This window comes from Elephas maximus, chromosome 13, assembly GCF_024166365.1.
Source record: "Elephas maximus indicus isolate mEleMax1 chromosome 13, mEleMax1 primary haplotype, whole genome shotgun sequence".
NCBI classification, from domain to species: domain Eukaryota; kingdom Metazoa; phylum Chordata; class Mammalia; order Proboscidea; family Elephantidae; genus Elephas; species Elephas maximus.
Window position 1 is genome coordinate 77,069,559 of NC_064831.1, and position 20,429 is coordinate 77,089,987.

Here is a 20,429-nt window from a genome sequence, read left to right on the forward strand (position 1 = left end):
TGTGCCAGACTTGCAGGTCTAGCCTTTCAGGTGTAAACTGACCTCCCTCACTTCTGTACTGCCCATGATGCTCGTTTTCCTCTTGGCCTGCTGGGTTTATTGGTTAAATCCTTCCTGATTAGACAGACCCACCCTCTCCCCAGTCTTTGCTTGGCTGTAAACGTATTTCTCTTTCATCAATGTGTTTCCTTATTCACTTACCAGTTGTAAAACTCTCCAGTGATTCTTTTTAAAAACACAAATTGCTTACATGTGGCTCCAAAGTCCGAAGCCTCCCAGACTTCCTTGCTCTTATGCATTCTTGACTTTCCACTTCTGAAGAGCCCAGCTCAGCAGCCATAATTCTCCCGTAGTGTTTGGGTAGCTCATCTGTCCTTTAATCAGCTCAAAGACCTCTCAACTGGGAGGTGAAAGGGCTGACCCTAAACAATGGAAGAAGAAACAGAAGCCCCAAGTAAAAGAGAGGCAGATCCAGGGTCCACAGCTGGGTCATGGCTGGGTCCACAGCTGGGTCATGGCTGAGTCCACTGCTGGGTCCACAGCTGGGTCATGGCTGAGTCCACTGCTGGGTCATGGCTGAGTCCACTGCTGGGTCCACAGCTGGGTCATGGCTGAGTCCACTGCTGGGTCATGGCTGAGTCCACTGCTGGGTCCACAGCTGGGTCATGGCTGAGTCCACTGCTGGGTCCACAGCTGGGTCATGGCTGAGTCCACTGCTGGGTCCACAGCTGGGTCATGGCTGAGTCCACAGCAAGGTCATAGCTGGGTCCATAGCTGGGCCATGGCTGAGTCCACAGCTGGGTCCACAGCTGGGTCATGGCTGAGTCCACAGCAAGGTCATGGCTGGGCCCACAGCTGGGTCCATAGCTGGGTCATAGCTGAGTCCACAGCTAGGTCATGGCTGGGTCCATAGCTGGGTCATGGCTGAGTCCACAGCTGGGTCATGGCTGAGTCCACAGCTGGGTCCATAGTTGGTTCCATAGCTTTGTCCATTGCTGGGGCCACAGCTGTGTCAATGTCTGCATCCATGTTTGGGTCCACAGTAACATCTGCCTCTGGCTTCCTGGTCTGGGACCTGTGGGGATGAAACAGGTGTGATGAGCAGAGCCCAGGGGATCTGGTTTCTACTTCCAGTTCTGCCACAGACTAACCCCGTGACCTCAATTTAGTCTTGTCCCTGCTCTGAGCTTCAGTTCCCTATTTATAAAAGGAGGAGATTGGGCTAAAACTGTGGTTTTCAAACTGTGTTCCATGGAGCCTTAGGCTTCTGGCGAGGTTCTTCCAAGGCCTAGCAGGGTTGGCGGAGGTTGTTGTCCTTCTCCGCCCCCCACCCACCTTCTCTAACCAAAACAGCCTGGAAGTTATCTATGATACAAATCAAGCCTCCACACAAGACTTCATTTGTGAAAAAACTTTGAAAGATTGGTGACCACCTCTATGTTTATCTTTAGCATGCTGGTTAATAAACTATAGTACAGCCATAAAACAGAATACTATCAAAAAGAAAAAGAAAAACAAACCCATTGCCATCGAGTTGATTCTGACTCACAGTGACCCTATAGGACAGGGCAGAACTGCCCCATAGGGTTTCCGAGGCTGTAATCTCTACGGAAGCAGACTGTCATATATTTCTCCCATGGAGCAGCTGGTAGGTTCAAACCACCAACCTTTTGGTTAGCAGCTGAGCACTTAATCGCTGTGCCGCCAGGCCCCCCCAGAATACTATACAGCTGGAAAATATAAGGTTGCTCTCAAAGCAATGATAAAGAAATAACTCCAAGATATAATGAGCAAAAAAATGCAAGATATAAAAGGATGTCTAATACGCTACCTTTCGTGTAATAAATGGGGGAGAAATAAGAATAAAGATACCTGCATATGCTTGATTTGCATAAACACTTGAAGGATACACGTGAAGTGAATGAAGTAGTTACCTGTGATGTGGGGAGAGGAGAGGAGAGAAGGGATGGGGGGGTGAAAAGACAAGGGGGAGAGCGGATGGAGCTATATGTGGGAACGAGGTCTCTCCATCTCTACCTTTTTATAGAATTTTAATTTTTGAGCCATGCAAGTATGTTACCTTTTCAAAAAAAAAAATTAAATATATGTTCAGAAAATATACCAAGTGATAAAGAGCAGGCGGGAATTAGTTGACCAGATGTTCTCAAAGTACCCTTACAGCCTTGCTGAGTGGGTTGGTGGAAGAGATAAGAGATGCTAGAAAATGCTGGAAACAAAAAGCAGAAGGGGAGGGAGAGGCCTTGGGGTCGGGGGGGTCTGGGGAGAAGCTGTGGCCCCCAGGTCTACCTGCTGGGTCCCCAGGGCCTCCCACAGCCCTTTTGCACAAACAGTGGCTGTAGAGGGCCTTGGTGCTAAGCTCAGGCCCTTCCCTCTATTCTCCTGCCTGGCCTGAAGCTGAGGCCTGCTGGGAGCAGTCCCACCCTCGGCCAGCAGGACAGAGCCCCCTCCACGCAGGGCTGTCTCCCGCTGACGCCAGCCCCAGACTGTGGCCTGAGCCTTGTCCAGGCCAGAGCCCAGGGCACAGATGTTCCCATTCTCTGGCTCTGGACAAGCTTCTTGGAAAAATCACGGAGCCAACCTTCCTCAATCCGCCTTTGAGTGGAGAGAAGAGGGGCCCTTCTCTCCCGGCGGCCGCTGGCACCTGGCTGCCTGCCCTCGGGGCCGGCCACAGGCTGCCAGTCCATGCAGCCCTTGTCTGTGTGCTGGCTCCTTCTGAAGGTCCCTGCAGGGAGGCGAGTGGGCCGAGGAGAGGGCGGCCAAGGCTCCAATCAGACCCTGTCTAAAGGTCTCCATGCTCTCGCTGGCTTTTCCTGACAGGGTTGCCAACAAGAAGTGGTCTGGCTCAGACTAGGGGTAGGAGGTGATGGCAGTTGGGGCAAGATCCCTGGGTGGGGCACTGTACCCAGACCAGGGCAGACATGAGACCAGGAGATGATTCCTGGACTCAGAGAAGAGGAAAGGGACTCAGTGTTTATTGAGGTATGTTTACTGAGGTACTATTAGGTGCCAAGCTTTGCAGTGTGAGACAGGCTCATCATTTTCAAAACCAGCCTCTGCCACGGAGTAACTGTGGCCTTGAGCATGTTACTTTCTGTGCCTCAGTTTTATCATCTATGAAATGGGGATGACAATAATAATAATATCTCTGAAGATGAGATGAAATAGTGGTAATAAATCACCTACACAGACAGTTAGTACTGAGAAAATATTGGCTACCCTCTCTGTCTCGGGAACTCCAGTGGTACAGTGGTTAAAGAGCTTGACTGCTAACCAGTTCGAATCCATCAGCCGCTCCTTGGAAACCCTGTGGAGCAGTTCTACTCTGTCCTATAGGGTTGCTATGAGTTAGAATCGACTCGACGACAATGGTTACTATCTCTTTCTGAGGCGCTGGGTGCCAGATCAATGTCTGGCAGGGCTTAAGATCCTGGAGCCACTGCCTGGGTTCAAATCCCACCTCTGCCACTTACTAGCTGTGTGACCTTGAGCAAGTTACTTAACCTCTCTGTATCTGTGAAAATTGGGATAATGGCTCATAGTTCAAAGGACTGCTGGGAGGAGTAAATGAGTTTAGAGCACCCAGTGGGTGCTAGATGTGTTACATGTCATAAATGTGTGTCAACAGCTGCCTCGCCTCAGCCCTAGTCCTTCTAAATCCTTTGTTAGTTGACAAAATGTGTGTGTCGCCTATAACCTGAGGGCCTCTTCTGTAACCAGGCTGGACTGGGGAGCATTCTATCCAGTTGGTCTGTTTTGGATCTGCTTCTGACCACGGGTGGGGAGCAAAGCTCATCTGACCCTCACCCCGCAGGGAGGTGGAGCCAGACCTCCCCAGGCCCCTAACCATCTGGTTTTCATAAACCCTTCCAGTGGTATGGTAGGCCTGGGAAGGAGACTAAGTTTCCTTAGGCAACATAGCCCTCCAAAACCACCCATCTGGGCAACCAGGCTGCTCATGGGGCGGGCGGTTACCTTTGGGCCTCCTTCCCACCCTGCCTCTGGCCCCAACTCAGGCCCTGATAAACCTTAGGGTCCTCGCTACCCTCTCAGCACTATTGCCAAGGGTAGTCGCACCCCTTCCCCTGGCTGCAGCTTGCCTGCCCCTCCAGCTCCCCACTGGCCACCGCCGCCAGTGCACCATCCCCCAGGCCGTCTGGTGACCGCAGCCTTCAAGTCCACGCTGAGTCAGGAGCCAGCTGCCTGTCAGCCTGGAACCGCTCCCCTCAGAGTGCGCTCGCTGCCAGCTGGGATGCTCTTTACCCAAATCCCTTAAAGGAGGGTGTGGTTCTTTCTGGTGCCTCAGGCAGAAGGAAGGACTTCCAGAGTATTCTGCTCCTGAACCCTGGCAGAGGCTAGCCCCTTCTATCATCTCCCCACTCCCGTGGTACCTTTGCACCCCAGCTTTCTCTTCTCCCCTCCCACAAACTGGGTTTAAACTTTGTTCTTGATGTCAACCAGAGCTTGTTCAAACACAAGTACATAAAGACACAGTTTTCTGTATCTTTAAGCAAACAAGTCAGGGCAGCTTCCAGCCCACTGAATCTCAACACTTTTCGTAGGAAGCCATCATTTTTGTATGGAAGTAACCCCTGATATGTCATGGGTACATTACTCTGGTCCCATTATGGAATGTCGTTGTGAGCTGCTGTCGAGTCAACCTCTGTAAAAATGGTTTGGAGTTGTCAGACCTGTCTTACTGCAGGGGAGGACAGAAAATCACCAAGATCAGCATCAGCCCAAAGCTGATTCCTACGAGGTGGAGGTCAGGCATGCCTCCACTCTCCAGCCTTTTCACCAGTTCTGACACCAGATGCCCCTCCCACAGCACTCTATGTTTCTCTGCTGGGTTTGAAAATTCGATGCAACAGCCACACAGATCATACGCACGATTATGGGGCTTATTAGGAAAGTAACAGATTACAATTCAGGATCAGGATCAACCTGGACGTAACAGGAACAACTCAGGATGCAGTCCTTCGATCAGAACGGCTTCTTCTCACCGTGCTCGCAGGCAGACCTCTCCCTCAGTCCTTGCTCTCAGCCTTGGGCCTCTGCCCTGCTCAGGTAAGTGTTACAAAGCTCTTTAGCTCTGCTTATAAGTGCCTGGAGGCATCCCACTCTGCCAGGAAGCCTCCTGCCAGATGGCCCTCAGCTCTCTCACTCCATGGGTCAACAAGTCTAGCCTGCCAGTCCAATCCTGTGCTGTTGCTGTCTAGTGCAGTCTTCAGTGTTACAGCTGTCTCTCTGTCTCCTGGGTTTAGGAAGTTCTCAGTGCAGGGACTCTGGATCCAAAGGACGTTCTCCGTTCCTGGCTCTTGTTCTTGATGGTAGTGAGGTCCCCCTGCAACCTCTGGGATGGGCTCCATTTAAGCCTAGTGAAATGGCAAAACTGACCAATCTCCTACAAGGGTTCCATGCAACTTATTTGCATGGCCCCAGCTCTGCAAGGGTTCCATGCACCTTATTTGCATGGTCCCACCTCTGCAAGGGTTCCATGCACCTTATTTGCATTAGCAAAACTGTCTAATCCCTTTGGTGGACCACAAGCCCTTATCTGCATAGTCCCACCCAATCATATGCGGAAGCTATAAGACCATGGCTAGAAAGGCCATGTAATAGTAATTCACTGCACCACAACCCCTTACTCATGGTGACTGCATGTGTTACAGAGTAGAACTGCTCCATAGGGTTTTCTTGGCTGTAATTTTTTACAGAAGCAGATCACCAGGAGCCACTGGGTGGGTTCAAACCTCCAACTTTTGGGCTACCAACCAATCGTAACTGCTTGCACCACACATTAGGAAATAGAATGCAAAAATCTGCACGCATTTTAAAATAAGGCATGGGACTCCAAAGAGAAGTTCTAGAATGGATAAGCAAAATGCGGCACATACATACAATAGAATATTGTTTAGCTATGAAAAGGAATGAAATCCTGATACAGGCTACGACATGGACGAACCTTGAAAATATTGTGCTGAGTGAAATAAGTCAGACATAAAAAGATGTATGATCCTGCTTATAAGAAATATCTAGAATAGGCAAAAGCATAGAAACAGTAGATTAAAAGTTACCAGGGGCTGGGGTGGGGGGAGGGAGAAATGGGAAGTTTTTCCCTAATGGGTACTGAGTTTCTGTTGAGAATAATGAGAAAGTTTTGAACGTAGATAGTGGCGATGGTTGCACAACATTGTGCATGTAATTAACATCACTGAATTGTACACTTGAAATGGCAAATTTATGTTGCACATTTAATTTAAAAAAATAATAAAAGAATAACTCTAGAATATAGAATATAGTCCACCAGAGAAGGCTTTGTCTACTTTGTGCATTGATACAATGATACAACATTGAGAAGAGTGCCTGACACATGGTGGACACCCCCAAATATTTGAATATCTCCAGGCTGGACCTCTTGACCTAGAGGCAGACATTCCATCCCTCTGCCTTTATGAGAAATGTTTAAGAAGCACCAGGTCATGTGTTTTCTTTTTTAATCCTGATAGCCCAACGGTGTTGCGTGATAGACATCTTCATGATAAGGTTCTATTGAGCACCTGAACTAACTCTCTACCCATATTTGAAAATGTCCTTGTCATGTGAGTCTTGGTGAGAGACACAGCCTCACTCTCAATACAGAAGCTTGAAAGTACAGATAAGTGTTTGCTCTTCCCCCTGGAAGTGGGGCCTAGACACACCAACCTAAGCAGCAGGTGACACACAGACGTAGGGTCAGATTAGAAGTCACTGTGCTGGGACCTGCAGTGGTGTGCAGTCTCCACTGCCAGTGGCCATGAGGCCTGAACCAAGCCTTCCCTAGGCTGTGCTCTGGCTGCCCACTCTGCTTCCTTCCTGCCGTGTTCTCAGCCTGCCTCTCCAACCTCCCTGCCAACTCTCCAAGCTACCCAGCATCTTTTTAGTAAAGCTGTTCTCTGCTTAAGTCGCCAGAGATGTTTCCTGGTGGCTATAATCAAGAACCTCTAAAAGTAGGTACTATTATCTCCATTTGCTAGACAATGAAACTGAGACTTAGAGTGGCATTTACTGCTCATCAACTTTGTGCCAAGCTGTGCTCTGGCCTTCGTTCAGTGAGGGTTTAGACATGAAAAGAGACCATTGCAGTGCAACGTGATAGAGAAGTATACACGGGGGTTGTGGGAGATGGAATGCCTAGGGGTGGCAAAGGAGGCTTCTCAGAGAAGGTGGCAGAAGTTGAGACTTGGAAGAGAAAGAGGAGGAAGAATTTTCTAGGCGTGGTGTGTTGGGGGTATGGCATGTTATTCTGGAGGCTGAAGTAAAAGGTGCACGGAGTCTCTGACTGGAGATGATGCCGGAAAATAAGGTGGGGGCCAGTTACTGAGGAGCCTTGAGTGCCTTATTAACTAGTTTGGATTTGAGAACAGGCAACCTAGTTGTAAGCAACAGAAATAGATTTTGGCTAACTGAAGCAGAAAGGGATTTACTTGAAGAATATCCGGTAACTCATAGAATTGAAAAAAAAAAAAAAAAAGGCTCATGAATTAGGCTTGGAAAAGAACAGGAACTAGGAAAGCGCCAAGAGTCTGGGTAGTGAGAACCGATGATTTGTCAGAGCGCTGCTGCGGAAATAAATGAGCGATATTTTTGCATTCTTGAACCAGTACATAAGATTCAAAGCCCTTGGAGACAAAGACAAATTGGTTTAGCTTGGAAAGGTCAGGAATTCTTGATTTACAATTCCATTAGGTCTGCATACTATAGAGAAGGGGTAGATCCCAAAGAAACATGGAAGTGCTATTTCCAAAAGAAGGGGAAATTAATAATGTGCAACAAATATCCACTAGTCTTTAACATAAAAGCTATTTTGAGTAAGGGAATGACAAGCTTTTGACTTTTAGGAAGACAGTATGAAATAAAGAGTGAAGAAAAGTAAGCTTATGGGCAGGAGGCCAGTAGAAGACAAGTAAAATAACGCAGGATAGTGATGATGAGGACGTGAGCTAAGACAATGAAGATCACCATAGGGATGAATGCAAGAACTATTTGGAAAATGGAATCTTCAGAATTTGGAGAGTGATTGCATGTGGAAGGTGAAAGAGAGAAGGAGAAGCCAACAAAAACTCCGATTTCGAGCTTGAGTGACTGGAGATCATAAAACCAAGCTAGAAATATGTAAAAAAAGGAGGGGGAAAATGGGAATGATGATACTAGGTAAAATTTTGGACATGTTGAGTTTGAAGTGCTTATAAATTGTGCAGTTGAACACACAGGTTCAAAGTTCAAGAGAGAGGCTAGTGAGGGTCGTATTTCCTATGAAGGATATTCCTGTAAGGGATAATTGAAGTTATGAATATAAATGAGACTAGGTAGAATAAGAAGCAGAGATGGCTGAGAAGGAAACACTGATATTTAAGTGGCAGGCAGAATAGGAATCTGCAAAGAAGTAGGCAAAAAGCTAGAAGGAATCAGGAGAGGCTTGTGTTGTAAAAAATAATGGGGAAAAGAGCTTCAAGGTGGGCATGGTCAACATTGTTAAATGCTGCAGAGAAGTCACATAAGATAAGCACTGAAAAGTGTCCATTGGATTTGACCATTGGAAGGTCATTGAAAGCGTTGGTTATAGCTACTTCAGTGAAGTCCTGAGGACAGAGCCAATGTGTTAAAGAGGGAGAAAGAGAAGACAGTAGATACAGTCTTCTCCAGAGACAAAGACGTGCTGCAAAGGAAGGGAGATATGGCAGTAACTGGAGAGGAGCCCAGGTTCAAGGAGACATGGAATAAGGGTGTGCGGTGGGGCGGGGGGGAGGTGGCACTTACTGTTTCTTGACTTTAATCCAATAAAACATCCAAATATTGACCTGCAGTCCCGAAGGGGAAAAATATTTTTTTAATGCCAAAAACATGATAAAATATGAATCATGATGACAGTGGATGAAATCAGCTATGTAAATAGTGGAATATATCTGTTTGTTGTTAAACAGTGTAAACAGTCCAACTTTTTTGGGTCAAAACAGGGAATAAAAGCAAAGACAATAAAGATTATTATTGTGGAGAAATCTACTACAACCCATTCAGAGTTACCTTTCTTGCTTGCTTCATCAATGCAGTTCTGAGAGAGTACATTATCTCCAACCATTATTGTTGCTTTAATATTTCTTCTCATCATTCTTCCAGTTGTTGTTTTATCTGCACCATCCAATATAGTAGCCAGTAGCCACATGTGGCTATTTAAGTTCAAATTAAAAATTCAATTCTTCAGTAGCACTTGCCACATTTCAAATGTTCAATAGCTACATGTTGCTAGTGGCTATGGTTCTGGACAGCACAGATATAGAACATATCCATCACTGAAGGAAGTTCTATTGGATTTCCCTGCTTTATATATTTCAAGGCTGTATTGTTAGATGCCTCCATCTGTCTGTCAGTTTGTCGTACTGTGGGGGCTTGCATGTTGCTGTGATGCTGGAAGCTATGCCACCGGTATTCAGATACCAGCAGGGTCGCCCATGGAGGACAGGTTTCAGCTGAGCTTCCAGACTAAGACAGACTAGGAAGAATCACCCAGCAGTCTACTTATGAAAAGAATTACCCAGTGAAAACCTTATGAACAGCAGCGGAACATTGTCTCATATAGTGCTGGAAGATGAGTCCCCCAGGTTGGAAGGCACTCAAAAGATGACTGGGGAAGAGTTGCCTCCTCAAAGTAGAGTCGACCTTAATGACATGGATGGAGTAAAGCTTTTGGTACCTTCGTTTGCTGATGTGGCACGACTCAAAATGAGAAGAAACAGGTGCAAACATCCATTAATAATCAGAACCTGGAATGTATTAACTATGAATCTAGGAAAATTAGAAATCGTCAAAAATGAAATGGAACGAATAACATCAATATCCTAGGCATTAGTGAATGGAAATGGACTGGTATTGGCCATTTTGAATCAGACAATCATATAGTCTGCTATGCTGGGAATGACAACTTGAAGAGGAATGGTGTTGCGTTCATTGTCAAAAAGAACGTTTCAAGATCTATCCTGAAGTACAATGCTGTCAGTGATAGGATAATACCCATACACCTACAAGGAAGACCAGTTAATATGACTATCATTCAAATATACGCACCAACCACTAGGGCCAAAGATGAAGAAACAGAAGATTTTTATCAGCTGCTGCAGTCTGAAATTGATCGAACATACAGTCAAGATGCATTGATAATTACTGGTGATTTTAATTTGAAAGTTGGAAACAGAGAAGAATCAGTAGTTGGAAAATATGGCCTTGGTGATAGAAACAATGCTGGATATCGAATGATAGAGTTTTGCAAGACCAATGACTTCTTCATAGCAAATACCTTCTTTCACCAACATAAATGGCAACTATACACATGGACCTCACCAGATGGAGCACACAGAAATCAAATTGACTACATCTGTGGAAAGAGACTGGAAAAGCTCAATATCATCAGTCAGAACAAGGCCAGGGGCCGACTATGGAACAGGCCATCAATTGCTCATATGCAAGTTCAAGCTGAAACTGAAGAAAATCAAAGCAAGTCCATGACAGCCAAAATATGACCTTGAGTATACCCCACCTGAATTTAGACACCATCTGAAGAATAGATTTGACGCATTGAACACTGGTGACCGAAGACCGGACGAGTTGTGGAATGACATCAAGGACATCATACATGAAGAAAGAAAGAGGTCATTGAAACAACAGGAAAGAAAGAAAAGACCAAGATGGATGTCAGAGGAGACTCTGAAACTTGCTCTCGAAGGTCGAGCAGCTCAAACAAAAGGAAGAATTGATGAAGTAAAAGAACTGAACAGAAGATTTCAAAGGGCCTCTTGAGAAGACAAAGTAAATTATTATAATGACATGTGCAAAGAGCTAGAGATGGAAAACCAAAAGGGAAGAATATGCTTGGCGTTCCTCAAGCTGAAAGAACTGAAGAAAAAATTCAAGCCTCAAGTTGCAATAGTGAAGGATTCTATGGGGGAAATATTAAATGACGCAGGAAGCATCAAAAGAAGATGGAAGGAATACACAGAGTCATTATACCAAAAAGAATTAGTCGATGTTCAACCATATCAAGAGGTAGCATATGGTCAGGAACCAATGGTACTGAAGGAAGAAGTCCAAGCTGCTCTTAAGGCATTGGCGGAAAACAAGCCTCCAGGAATTGATGGAATATCAATTGAGATGTTTCAACAAACAGATGTAGCGCTGGAGGTGCTCATTCGTTTATGCCAAGAAATATGGAAGACAGCTTCCTGGCCAACTGATTGGAAGAGATCTATATTTATGCCTATTCCCAAGAAAGGTGATCCAACTGAATGTCGAAATTATAGAACAATATCATTAATATCACATGCAAGCAAAATTTTGCTGAAGATCATTCAAAAACAGCTGCAGCAGTATAACGACAGGGAACTGCCCGAAATTCAGACCGGTTTCAGAAGAGGATGTGGAACCAGGGATATCATTGCTGATGTCAGATGGATCCTGGCTGGAAGCAGAGAATACCAGAAGGATGTTTACCTGTGTTTTATTGACTGTGCAAAGGCATCCGACTGTGTGGATCATAACAAACTACGGATAACATTGCAAAGAATGGGAATTCCAGAACACTTAATTGTGCTCATGAGGAACATTTACATAGATCAAGAGGCAGTTGTTCGGACAGAACAAGGGGATACTGATTGGTTTAAAGTCAGGAAAGGTGTGCGCCATAGTTGTATTCTTTCACCATACCTATTTAATCTGTATGCTGAACAAATAATCCAAGAAGCTGGAGTATATGAAGAAGAACGGGGCATCAGGATTGGAGGAAGACTCATTAACAACCTGTGTTATGCAGATGACACAACCTTGCTTGCTGAAAGTGAAGAGGACTTGAAGTACTTACTAACGAAGATCAAAGACCACAGCCTTCAGTATGGATTGTACCTCAACATAAAGAAAAGAAAAATCCTCACAACTGGACCAATGAGCAACATCATGATAAAAGGAGAAAAGACTGAAGTTGTCAAGGATTTCATTTCACCTAGATCCACAATCAACAGCCATGGAAGCAGCAGTCAAGAAATCAAAAGACGCATTGCATTGGGTAAATCTGCTGCAAAAGACCTCTTTAAAGTGTTGAAGAGCAAAGATGTCACCTGGAAGACTAAGGTGTGCCTGACCCAAGCCATGGTATTTTCAATCGCATCATATGCATGTGAAAGCTGGACAATGAATAAGGAAGACCAAAGCAGAATCGATGCCTTTGAATTGTGGCGTTGGCGAAGAATATTGAATATACCATGGACTGCCAGAAGAATGAATAAATCTGCCTTGGAAGAAATACAACCAGAATGCTCCTTGGAAGCAAGGAAGGTGAGACCGTGTCTTACATACTTTGGACATGTTGTCAGGAGGGATCAGCTTCTGGAGAAGGACACCATGCTTGGCAAAGTACAGGGTCAGTGGAAAAGAGGAAGACCCTCAACGAGGTGGATTGACACAGTGGCTGCAACAATGAGCTCAAGCATAACAACGATTGTAAGGATGGCTCAGGACCGGTCGGTGTTTGTTCTGTTGTCCATAGAGCTGCTATGAGTCAGAACCGACTTGATGGCACCTAACAACAACAACAACAATTGTTAGATGCATATATGTTCATGTTTTTTATGTCTTCTTGATCTTTGTTCCTTTTATCAATTCATAACATGGTCCTACGTCCCTTATGATATTTGTTTCCTCAAAATTTCCTTGTCAGAATTTAAATTTGTAACCCAGACTTTACTAGATTTTCTTAAAATATCTTTCTCCATCTCTTTTTTTTCTATCACACCTAAAATTTACACATTTTCTAATAAAATATTTCAATTTCCTTGCTAATCAAAGTGATAGTAGAATCACAAGAAACAAAAATACCTTTGACATACAATTGAGTCCTCCAGTTTTGTTGAAAAGTTCACAGAAAATTCTTGTTGGTTGATTTGGTTTAGCCTCATTGTTACTCAGCAATCTTTTTTCTGGTCTTATTGATCCCTTATTGAAATTCCCTTGGAGGATAGTCCAAATGTTCTATTTCCTTCAGTGCAATTACTCACTGAGAAATGATCTTCTAAAGGACCGACAGATGCATGGAAAACTAAGTCAAACAAAAATCTGAGATAATTATTGTCGAGAAACAAAAGAAGTTTAAAAATAAGAGTATATTGCTCTTTTGTCAGTATTTACATAGTCTTAACAGTGAATGTTGATTTGACAAAAAATGGTGATATAACCATTTTGAAAGGATGAGAAGAGGATAAACGTGTGTGTGCCTGCCTATAATCTCCATATTTCATAGGAGTAAGTCAGTAGATAATATTCCAAAAAGGAAAACAAATATGATATCAGCATGCTATTTAGCAATATAGAGATAACTACTAAAAGAAAGAATTACGGTGTTGGTGAAGAATATTAAATGTATCATGGACTGCCAGAAGAAGAAACAAATCTGTCTTGGAAGAAGTACAGCCAGAATACTCCTTAGGAAGGAGGATGGCAAGACTTTGTCTCATGTACTTTGGACATGTTATCTCTGGAGAAGGACATCATGCTTGGTAAAGAGTTAGCAAAAATGAAGAAGACTCTCAACAAGATGGATTGACACAGTTGCTCCAGCAATTAGCTCAAACATAACAACAATTGTGAGGATGGCGCAGGACTGGGCAGTGTTTCGTTCTGATGTACATAGGGTCACTAAGAGTCGGAGCTGACTCAACAGCATCTAACCATGCCACCATCAGAAGAAAGAGTTAAATGAGTTGAAAGTGGTTTCCTTTGGGTAGCAGGTATAGGGTCAGACCATGATTCACTGCTTTTTTTCTTATAAGCCTTGTCATGTTATTTAACTTTAAAAAATTGCTCAGATACTTGATTTGTAAATGTTCACTTGAAGCTCAATAAAAGTTAATAAAAGAAAATTGCTCAGATATTTTTTTCAATAAAAATTAAAATTAAACAAAATGCAACAAGGGGTACATGGTATATAGCTGAGGAGAGGTATACAGGGGGCTTCAACTGTATTAACCCATTGCCGTCGAGTCGATTCCGACTCATAGTGACCCTACAGGGCAGAGTAGAACTGCCCCACAGAGTTTCCAAGGAGCACCTGGTGGATTCGAACTGCCAACCTTTTGGTTAGCAGCCGTAGCACTTAACCACTATGCCACCAGGGTTTCAACTGTATTAGTAATGTTTTATTTCTTAAATGATAGATACATGGGTATTTGGTGTATTATTTATATGCATCTCAAATATCTCAAACATTTATAATTATTTTAAACAGCAACATCAAAGCTATGCTATTCAGAGAGAATAACTGAAGGTCCCAGTCAAGGAGTATAGACGAAGGTGAGACGGAGTATGAAGGCAGAAATTAGCCTTGGAAAGCAGGAAGAATAGTATCAAAGGAAGATGAGTTAGTAAAGATGGAGATAGAGATATTTTTGAGATAAATAAATTATGGTGTATTCACACAATGGAATACTACCCATCAATAAAGAACAGTGAGGAATCTGTGAAACATTTCATAACATGGAGGAACCCGGAAGGCATTATGCTGAGTGAAATTAGTTGCAAAAGGACAAATATTGTATAAGACCACTATTATAAGAACTTGAGAAATAGTTTAAACTGAGAAGAAAACATTCTTTAGTGGTTACGAGAAGGGGGAGGGAGGGAGGGAGGGTGCGAGAGGGATTTCCACTAATTAGATAGTAGATAAGAACTATTTTAGGTGAAGGAAAAGACAACGCACAATACAGGGGAGGTCAGCACAACTGGACTAAATCAAAAGCAGAGAAGATTCCTGAATAAACTGAATACTTCAAAGACCAGCGTAGCAGGGGCAGGGGTTTGGGGGCCATGATTTCAGGGGACATCTAAGTCAATTGGCATAATAAAATCTATTAAGAAAACATTCTGCATCCCACTTTGAAGAGTGGCGTCTGGGGTCTTAAACGCTAGCAAGTGGCCATCTAAGATGCATCAACGAGTCTCAACCCACCTGGATCAAAGGCGAATGAAGAACACCAAGGACACAAGGCAATTACGAGCCCAAGAGACGGAAAGGGCCACATGAACCAGAGATACATCATCCTGAGACCAGAAGAACTAGATGGTGCCCAGCTACAACTGATGACTGCCCTGACAGGGAACCCAACAGAGAACCCCTGAGGGAGCAGGAGAGCAGTGGGATGCAGACCCCAAATTCTCATAAGACCAGACTTAAGGGTCTGACTGAGACTAGAAGGACCCTGGTGGTCATGGCCTGCAGACCTTCTGTTGGCCCAGGACAGGAACTATTCCCAAAGCCAACTCTTCAGACACGGATTGGACTGGACAAGGGGTTGGAGAGAGATGCTGGTGAGGAGTGAGCTTCTTGGATCAGGTGGACACTTGAGACTATGTTGGCATCTCCTGCCTGGAGGGGAGATGAGAAGATAGATGGGGTTAGAAGCTGGCAAAACGGACACGAAAAGAGAGAGTGGAGGGAGGGAGTGGGCTGTCTCATTAGAGGGAGAGTAAACGGGAGTGTGTAGCAAGGTGTATATAAGCTTTTGTGTGAGTGACTGACTTGATCTGTAAACTTTCACTTAAAGCACCATAAAAATTATAATTAAAAAAGAGAGAGATTTTTGAATTAGAGTTGAGGAAAAGTGAGAAATCACAAACCCCTCTTCAGGAAATAGAGCTGGAGTTCTGGTTTTCAGCTGAAGATAGGGAGTTGGGGGTGGGTATCACTTTCCTGGGGCAACCATAGCAAATGACCACAACCCTGGTGGCTTAAACAACAGAAATGTGTTCACTCACAGTTCTGGAGGCCAGAAGTCTGGAACCAAGGTGTCGGCAGGGCCGTGCTGTCTCTGGAGCCTCTGTGGGGAGAGTCTGTTCCTTGCCTTCCCTAGCTTCTGGTGGCTGTTCGCGATCCTTGGGCTTCCCTGGCTTGCCGCTGCATCACTCCAGTCTCTGGCTCTGTCTTCACATGGCCTTTTCCTCTGTGTGTGTGTGGCATCTAATCTCCCTCTGCCTTTCTCTTATAATGACACTCGTGGTTGCATTTAGTGCCCACCTAGATAATTCAGGATTAGCTCTTCATCTCAAAATCCTTAACTTAATTACATCTACAAATACCCTTTTTCCTAAGGTAACATTCGCAGGTTCCAGCTAGGTGGTGAAATTTACGCTGGACTGGGCTCCCCCAAAGGTTGGCAGTTCTAAGCCACTTAGTGGTACCTTGGAAGAAAAGACCTAATGATCTGCTTCCATTAAGCTGACAGCCAAGAAAACCCTAGGGAGCAGTTCTACTCTATAACACATGGGTTTGCCATGAGTCAGAATCAACTCAATGGCAACCAACAACAACCATAACAGTTTCCACAACCACCCTCCGAGGTGGGCACTATTATTCCTATCTGGATGGACATTAGGGCTGCAAAGGCCCTCTGAGATTCATCTTGCCTGAGACAAGCTCAGAGAGGTAAACCCACTCACCTAGGGTCGAACAGGTTTTTTTTAATGGCAGAAAGAGACCAGAAACCTAGATCCTTTTCAGTTCATTGTCCTGCCCCTGAACCCCAGGGTAAAGAGAAGGCGAGCCCCATGTTCTAGAGATTTGCTGTGAGAAAGTTTTGCTTAATATTGGGTCCCTAGTTAGTAACACACCCACCACTCGTCTGTCAGTTTGTCATACTGTGGTGGTTTGTGTTGCCATGATGCCGGATGCTATGCCTCTGGTATCTCAAATACCAGCAGGGTTGCGCATGTTGGACAGGTTTCAACGGAGCTTCCAGACTAGGAAGAAAGGCCTAGGGATCTACTTCCAAAAGCTAGCCAGTGAAAACCCTATGGAACACTGTCTGATGCAGTGCTGGAAGATGAGCCCCTAAAGGTTGGAAGGCACTCAAAATACACAGGGGCTGCAACAATGGACTTGAGCATATGAAAGATTGTGAAGGTGAGGCGGTACTGAGTAACGTTCTGTTCTGTTGTACAAGAGGTTGCTGTGAATCGGAGCTGACTCGATGGCAGCTAACAAGACGAAGAAACAAATGAGGAGCCACAATCTGTCAAGTTGGAATGTTTCTTCCAGCCACAGCCTAAGGGGTAGGTACAACAGGGCAGGGATAAAAGATGCTGTCTTAGTGGAAGACGCAGAAACAACCTGGCCTGGGGCAAGAGCACCCGTCTTAACACTAACCCTGGGAGGCCGTAATTATTTTCCCCAGTCTACAGATCAGGAACCACAGACCCAGGAGGTCATTGCTTGGCATCCCCCAGCCAGGACACAGTGGAACCGGGGCTGAGCTCCAGTCTGCTGCCTGCAAGACCCTGCCCTGTCCCTGTGCTGCTCCACAGCCAGGCCCCTGGGGTTTCCCAGAGGATCACCAGGTTTTGTCACTGTCTTCTAGCCTGTTCACGTCCCTTAGAAGAGCCTAGCTCAAATAGAAAGGGTTTTGCTTTTAAGTCTGCCCCTCCTTTCTCTAGACGCCAAGAAACCCCAAGCCAGTTAGTTCCTTATGCAGTTACACTGAAAACAGCCAGGCCCAAGCCCCGGGCACAAGCTGTTCTGCCAGAGGTAGGGTCTGGATAGGGATCAGTCATGCAGAGTTGCTCCAGCGCCCCCTGGAGGACGCGGCTGGGACTGAGCTGGGACTGGCTGGCAGCGCTGAGTCTGTCTGTCCCATCTGTCCTACCACTAAACGTGAGGAAATGGAAGCGGGGAAATGAGGAGCCAAGGTCATCCAGCCCTGAGCGAGGGGACCAGCTCAGTGTCGTAAACCAAGGGACCCGTCCGGTGTTCCCTGGGCCTCTCCTTGTGCCTGGGAATAGACGCCAGCAGGGTTCTGCCACGAAACACACACCGCGGGACTCCAAATCAGGGTGCTGGGGCCAGGCCAGGGTTTTCCTTTCCCTCCACGTCTCCGCAAAGCTACTAAGAACCCTCTCTTCCCCCAGCAGGAAAAGCATACGTTCTTTCCATATAGAGGGGAAATTGTTACGCCAGTGAGTAAGCCTCTTGGCAGCGGAGCCGCACTGGCCCGCAGCGCGCTGGGCAGGAAGCGGGAAGCGTCAGTCACCAACCCTGGCACTAGGACGGGCTGGCTGCACCCCCTGGAGACAATGGGCCCCGAGGGTGGGGCCAGGACAGTAGGAGAGCAGGTCCGGGGATGAGCCGGAAGACCGCAGACCAGGGGAGGGGGAGCAGGAGGACATTTTCCCTGAATAAAACCACTTTTCTCCACCCAGGCTGGGGCTGGGATGGAGGAAGGAGGGAGGGCAGACCAAGGGGTTTGAGGGGCAGGGACACTTTTCCAATCTTCACACTCTGCTGCCCTGGAGTCTGGGTCAGCAGAAAAGGGGTCTGAGTCAGAGGTGACTCAGGTGTGCCCAACAAGGCAGGGCTGTTTTTTAGACTCGTTTCCCGCCATCCTCAAGTTCTTGGTGCCTGCTGGAGTTAGATGGCAGAAGGTGACTCCTGTCCCTGACATCTCAGTTTCTCTTCCAGTGCCACATGAGTGGGCAGGTCTTCCTGGGCCGGAGGACACCACTCTTCCCCTTGGATCAGCTGGTCCTAGACTCTCTTTTCACCTTCTCCCTATTTGTGGTAACAGGTCTGTTAAGCACTCACTGAGCATGTGGGTTGGGGGGAATAGAAGAGAAGGGACAGGGAAGCCAGGGTGTTGGGACAGGTGGGTCAGCTGTCAGTGGGGCAGAGGAGAAATGGGGAGGGAGTTCACATAAGTAGAAAATGTTGAAGAAATTGGGGGGAGTCCCTGGGCGGTGCAAACGGTTAACTGCTTGGCTGCTAACTGAAAGGTTAGGGGTTCAAGTCCACCCGAAGTTGCCTCAGAAGAAAGGTTTGGCGATCTGGGTTTTTAGACTCAGGTGAACTTCCCTGGTACACAGCACTTCATGTGTGTTGTTACAATCGGTTGTTGAAGGAATTAAGTGTATCTTGTGTGACTCCACCAGGAGAGGACCCTTGGAAGCTTGTGCCTGGTTTCCTCCGGGCTTTGCCTCCTGAGCCTTTTCCTTTTGCTGGTTTTGCTTTGTATCTTTTTGCTGTAATAGATCATAGCTGTGAGTACAACTAAAAATCAAACAAACTAAAAAAACCTAGGGCACAGTTCTGACATGTGTGGGTCACCATGAGTAGGAATTGACTCCATGGCAACAGCTTTTTTTGTCATTATTATTATCACTTATTTTATTTCGGTTACCCGGAAAGCCAAATACTCAGGAGGAGAGGAGGAGGTAGAGGTGAAAACCAACTTCAGACGTATGACAGGTCACAGTGTGTGAGTGCGATTGGTTTGATCCTGGGTGGGAGTTGCAGGGGGGCTAGACAAGGAGGTTCCAGCGCTCCAAGGAGGGCTTTCGAAGGCAGTGAATTTTCTGTCATTGGGCACATGTGGGCCCCTAGTTGAGAGGAGTCAGGTATCAGATGGGAGTGGAACTACAGCTAAGATCTCAAATTAGTGGCCCCTGGGCCAGACACAGCCCTGAAGACATGTGTCTACTGGCCAGCATTTCTGCACAGCTGCCATCAACTGGGCCTGAGTGACACTTGCCCACTTCAGATGGGCATGCACTCCTGGGTCCTGGGGCACATCAGACTGGTTCATCATTATTTTACTGGACTGGTCCCTTAGGGATTGACGTGTGTGACCCTTGGAGTAGAGCCCTTCATTCCCTGACCACACTCCCTTCTCCTTCTGGAGGTTCACTCTGGAGGCCCACCTGGGGTGGGAGGAGGAGACAGTACGTTATAAGATGCAGGCTCTTCCCCTGTGCTCAGGTGAGACCAGGTGGCACGGGCTGCCCTCCCCTTACTGGGACTGTAAAAGCTGGGATGCCAGACAGAGCTCCCACCTGCCTAGGAAATAGCTTCCTCCCCCACCCTTACCCCACTCCAGATGCAGATTATCCAACAAGCAAAGTAAGCACAGGCTTACTTGTGCTTACTTACTAATCTGTAGTGAACTATTTTACATGGGCTTCGCCATGCCACATCGAAATGAAACCCATGTAAAATTGTTCACTAGATTAGTAAGTAAGCACAAATAAGACTGTGCTTACTTTACTTATTGGATCATCCGCCCCTGCCCCACCTCCACACTGCCAGGGCACTTGGGACTTCTACCATGGTCTCCAGAAACCACTCACTCCCCGGCCTTCCTGGCCCCAGCAGATACAGTCCCCCAGGGTATCTAGAACTCTGGAGAAGGGGACCCAGGTCAGGAGGAGTGTGAACCGAACAGAAGGGACAAAGTGAGCAAGGTAGCTTCTGTCCCTCCCTCCACAACCCTCCTGCCAGGTCCAGGAGGGAGGCCAGGAAAGTATCCCGGCTGCAGTAGGTATGAAGGGGTAGGACTGGGGACAGATTAATGTGG

General features: G+C 46.2%; 1 protein-coding gene across 2 annotated transcripts in view; it reads right to left on the reverse strand.

Annotated features, from left to right (window-relative positions):
- Positions 1-703: 703 nt before the first annotated feature.
- The window catches only part of ISG20 (interferon stimulated exonuclease gene 20), a 37,049-nt gene continuing 17,323 nt past the window's right edge, over positions 704-20,429 (reverse strand). Inside the window, exons 3-4 of one of the 2 annotated variants that reach the window (XR_007519905.1) lie at positions 15,847-17,132; positions 988-1,075 (exon numbers count right to left, since the gene is read on the reverse strand). Coding sequence is in view for 1 of the 2 variants with exons in the window: in XM_049905837.1 (XP_049761794.1) it covers positions 1,013-1,075 (63 nt within the window). In the remaining variant the exon portion in view is untranslated. Of the gene's footprint in view, positions 1,076-15,846; positions 17,133-20,429 lie in introns of both variants that reach the window. The other variant, XM_049905837.1, reaches the window with a different exon arrangement.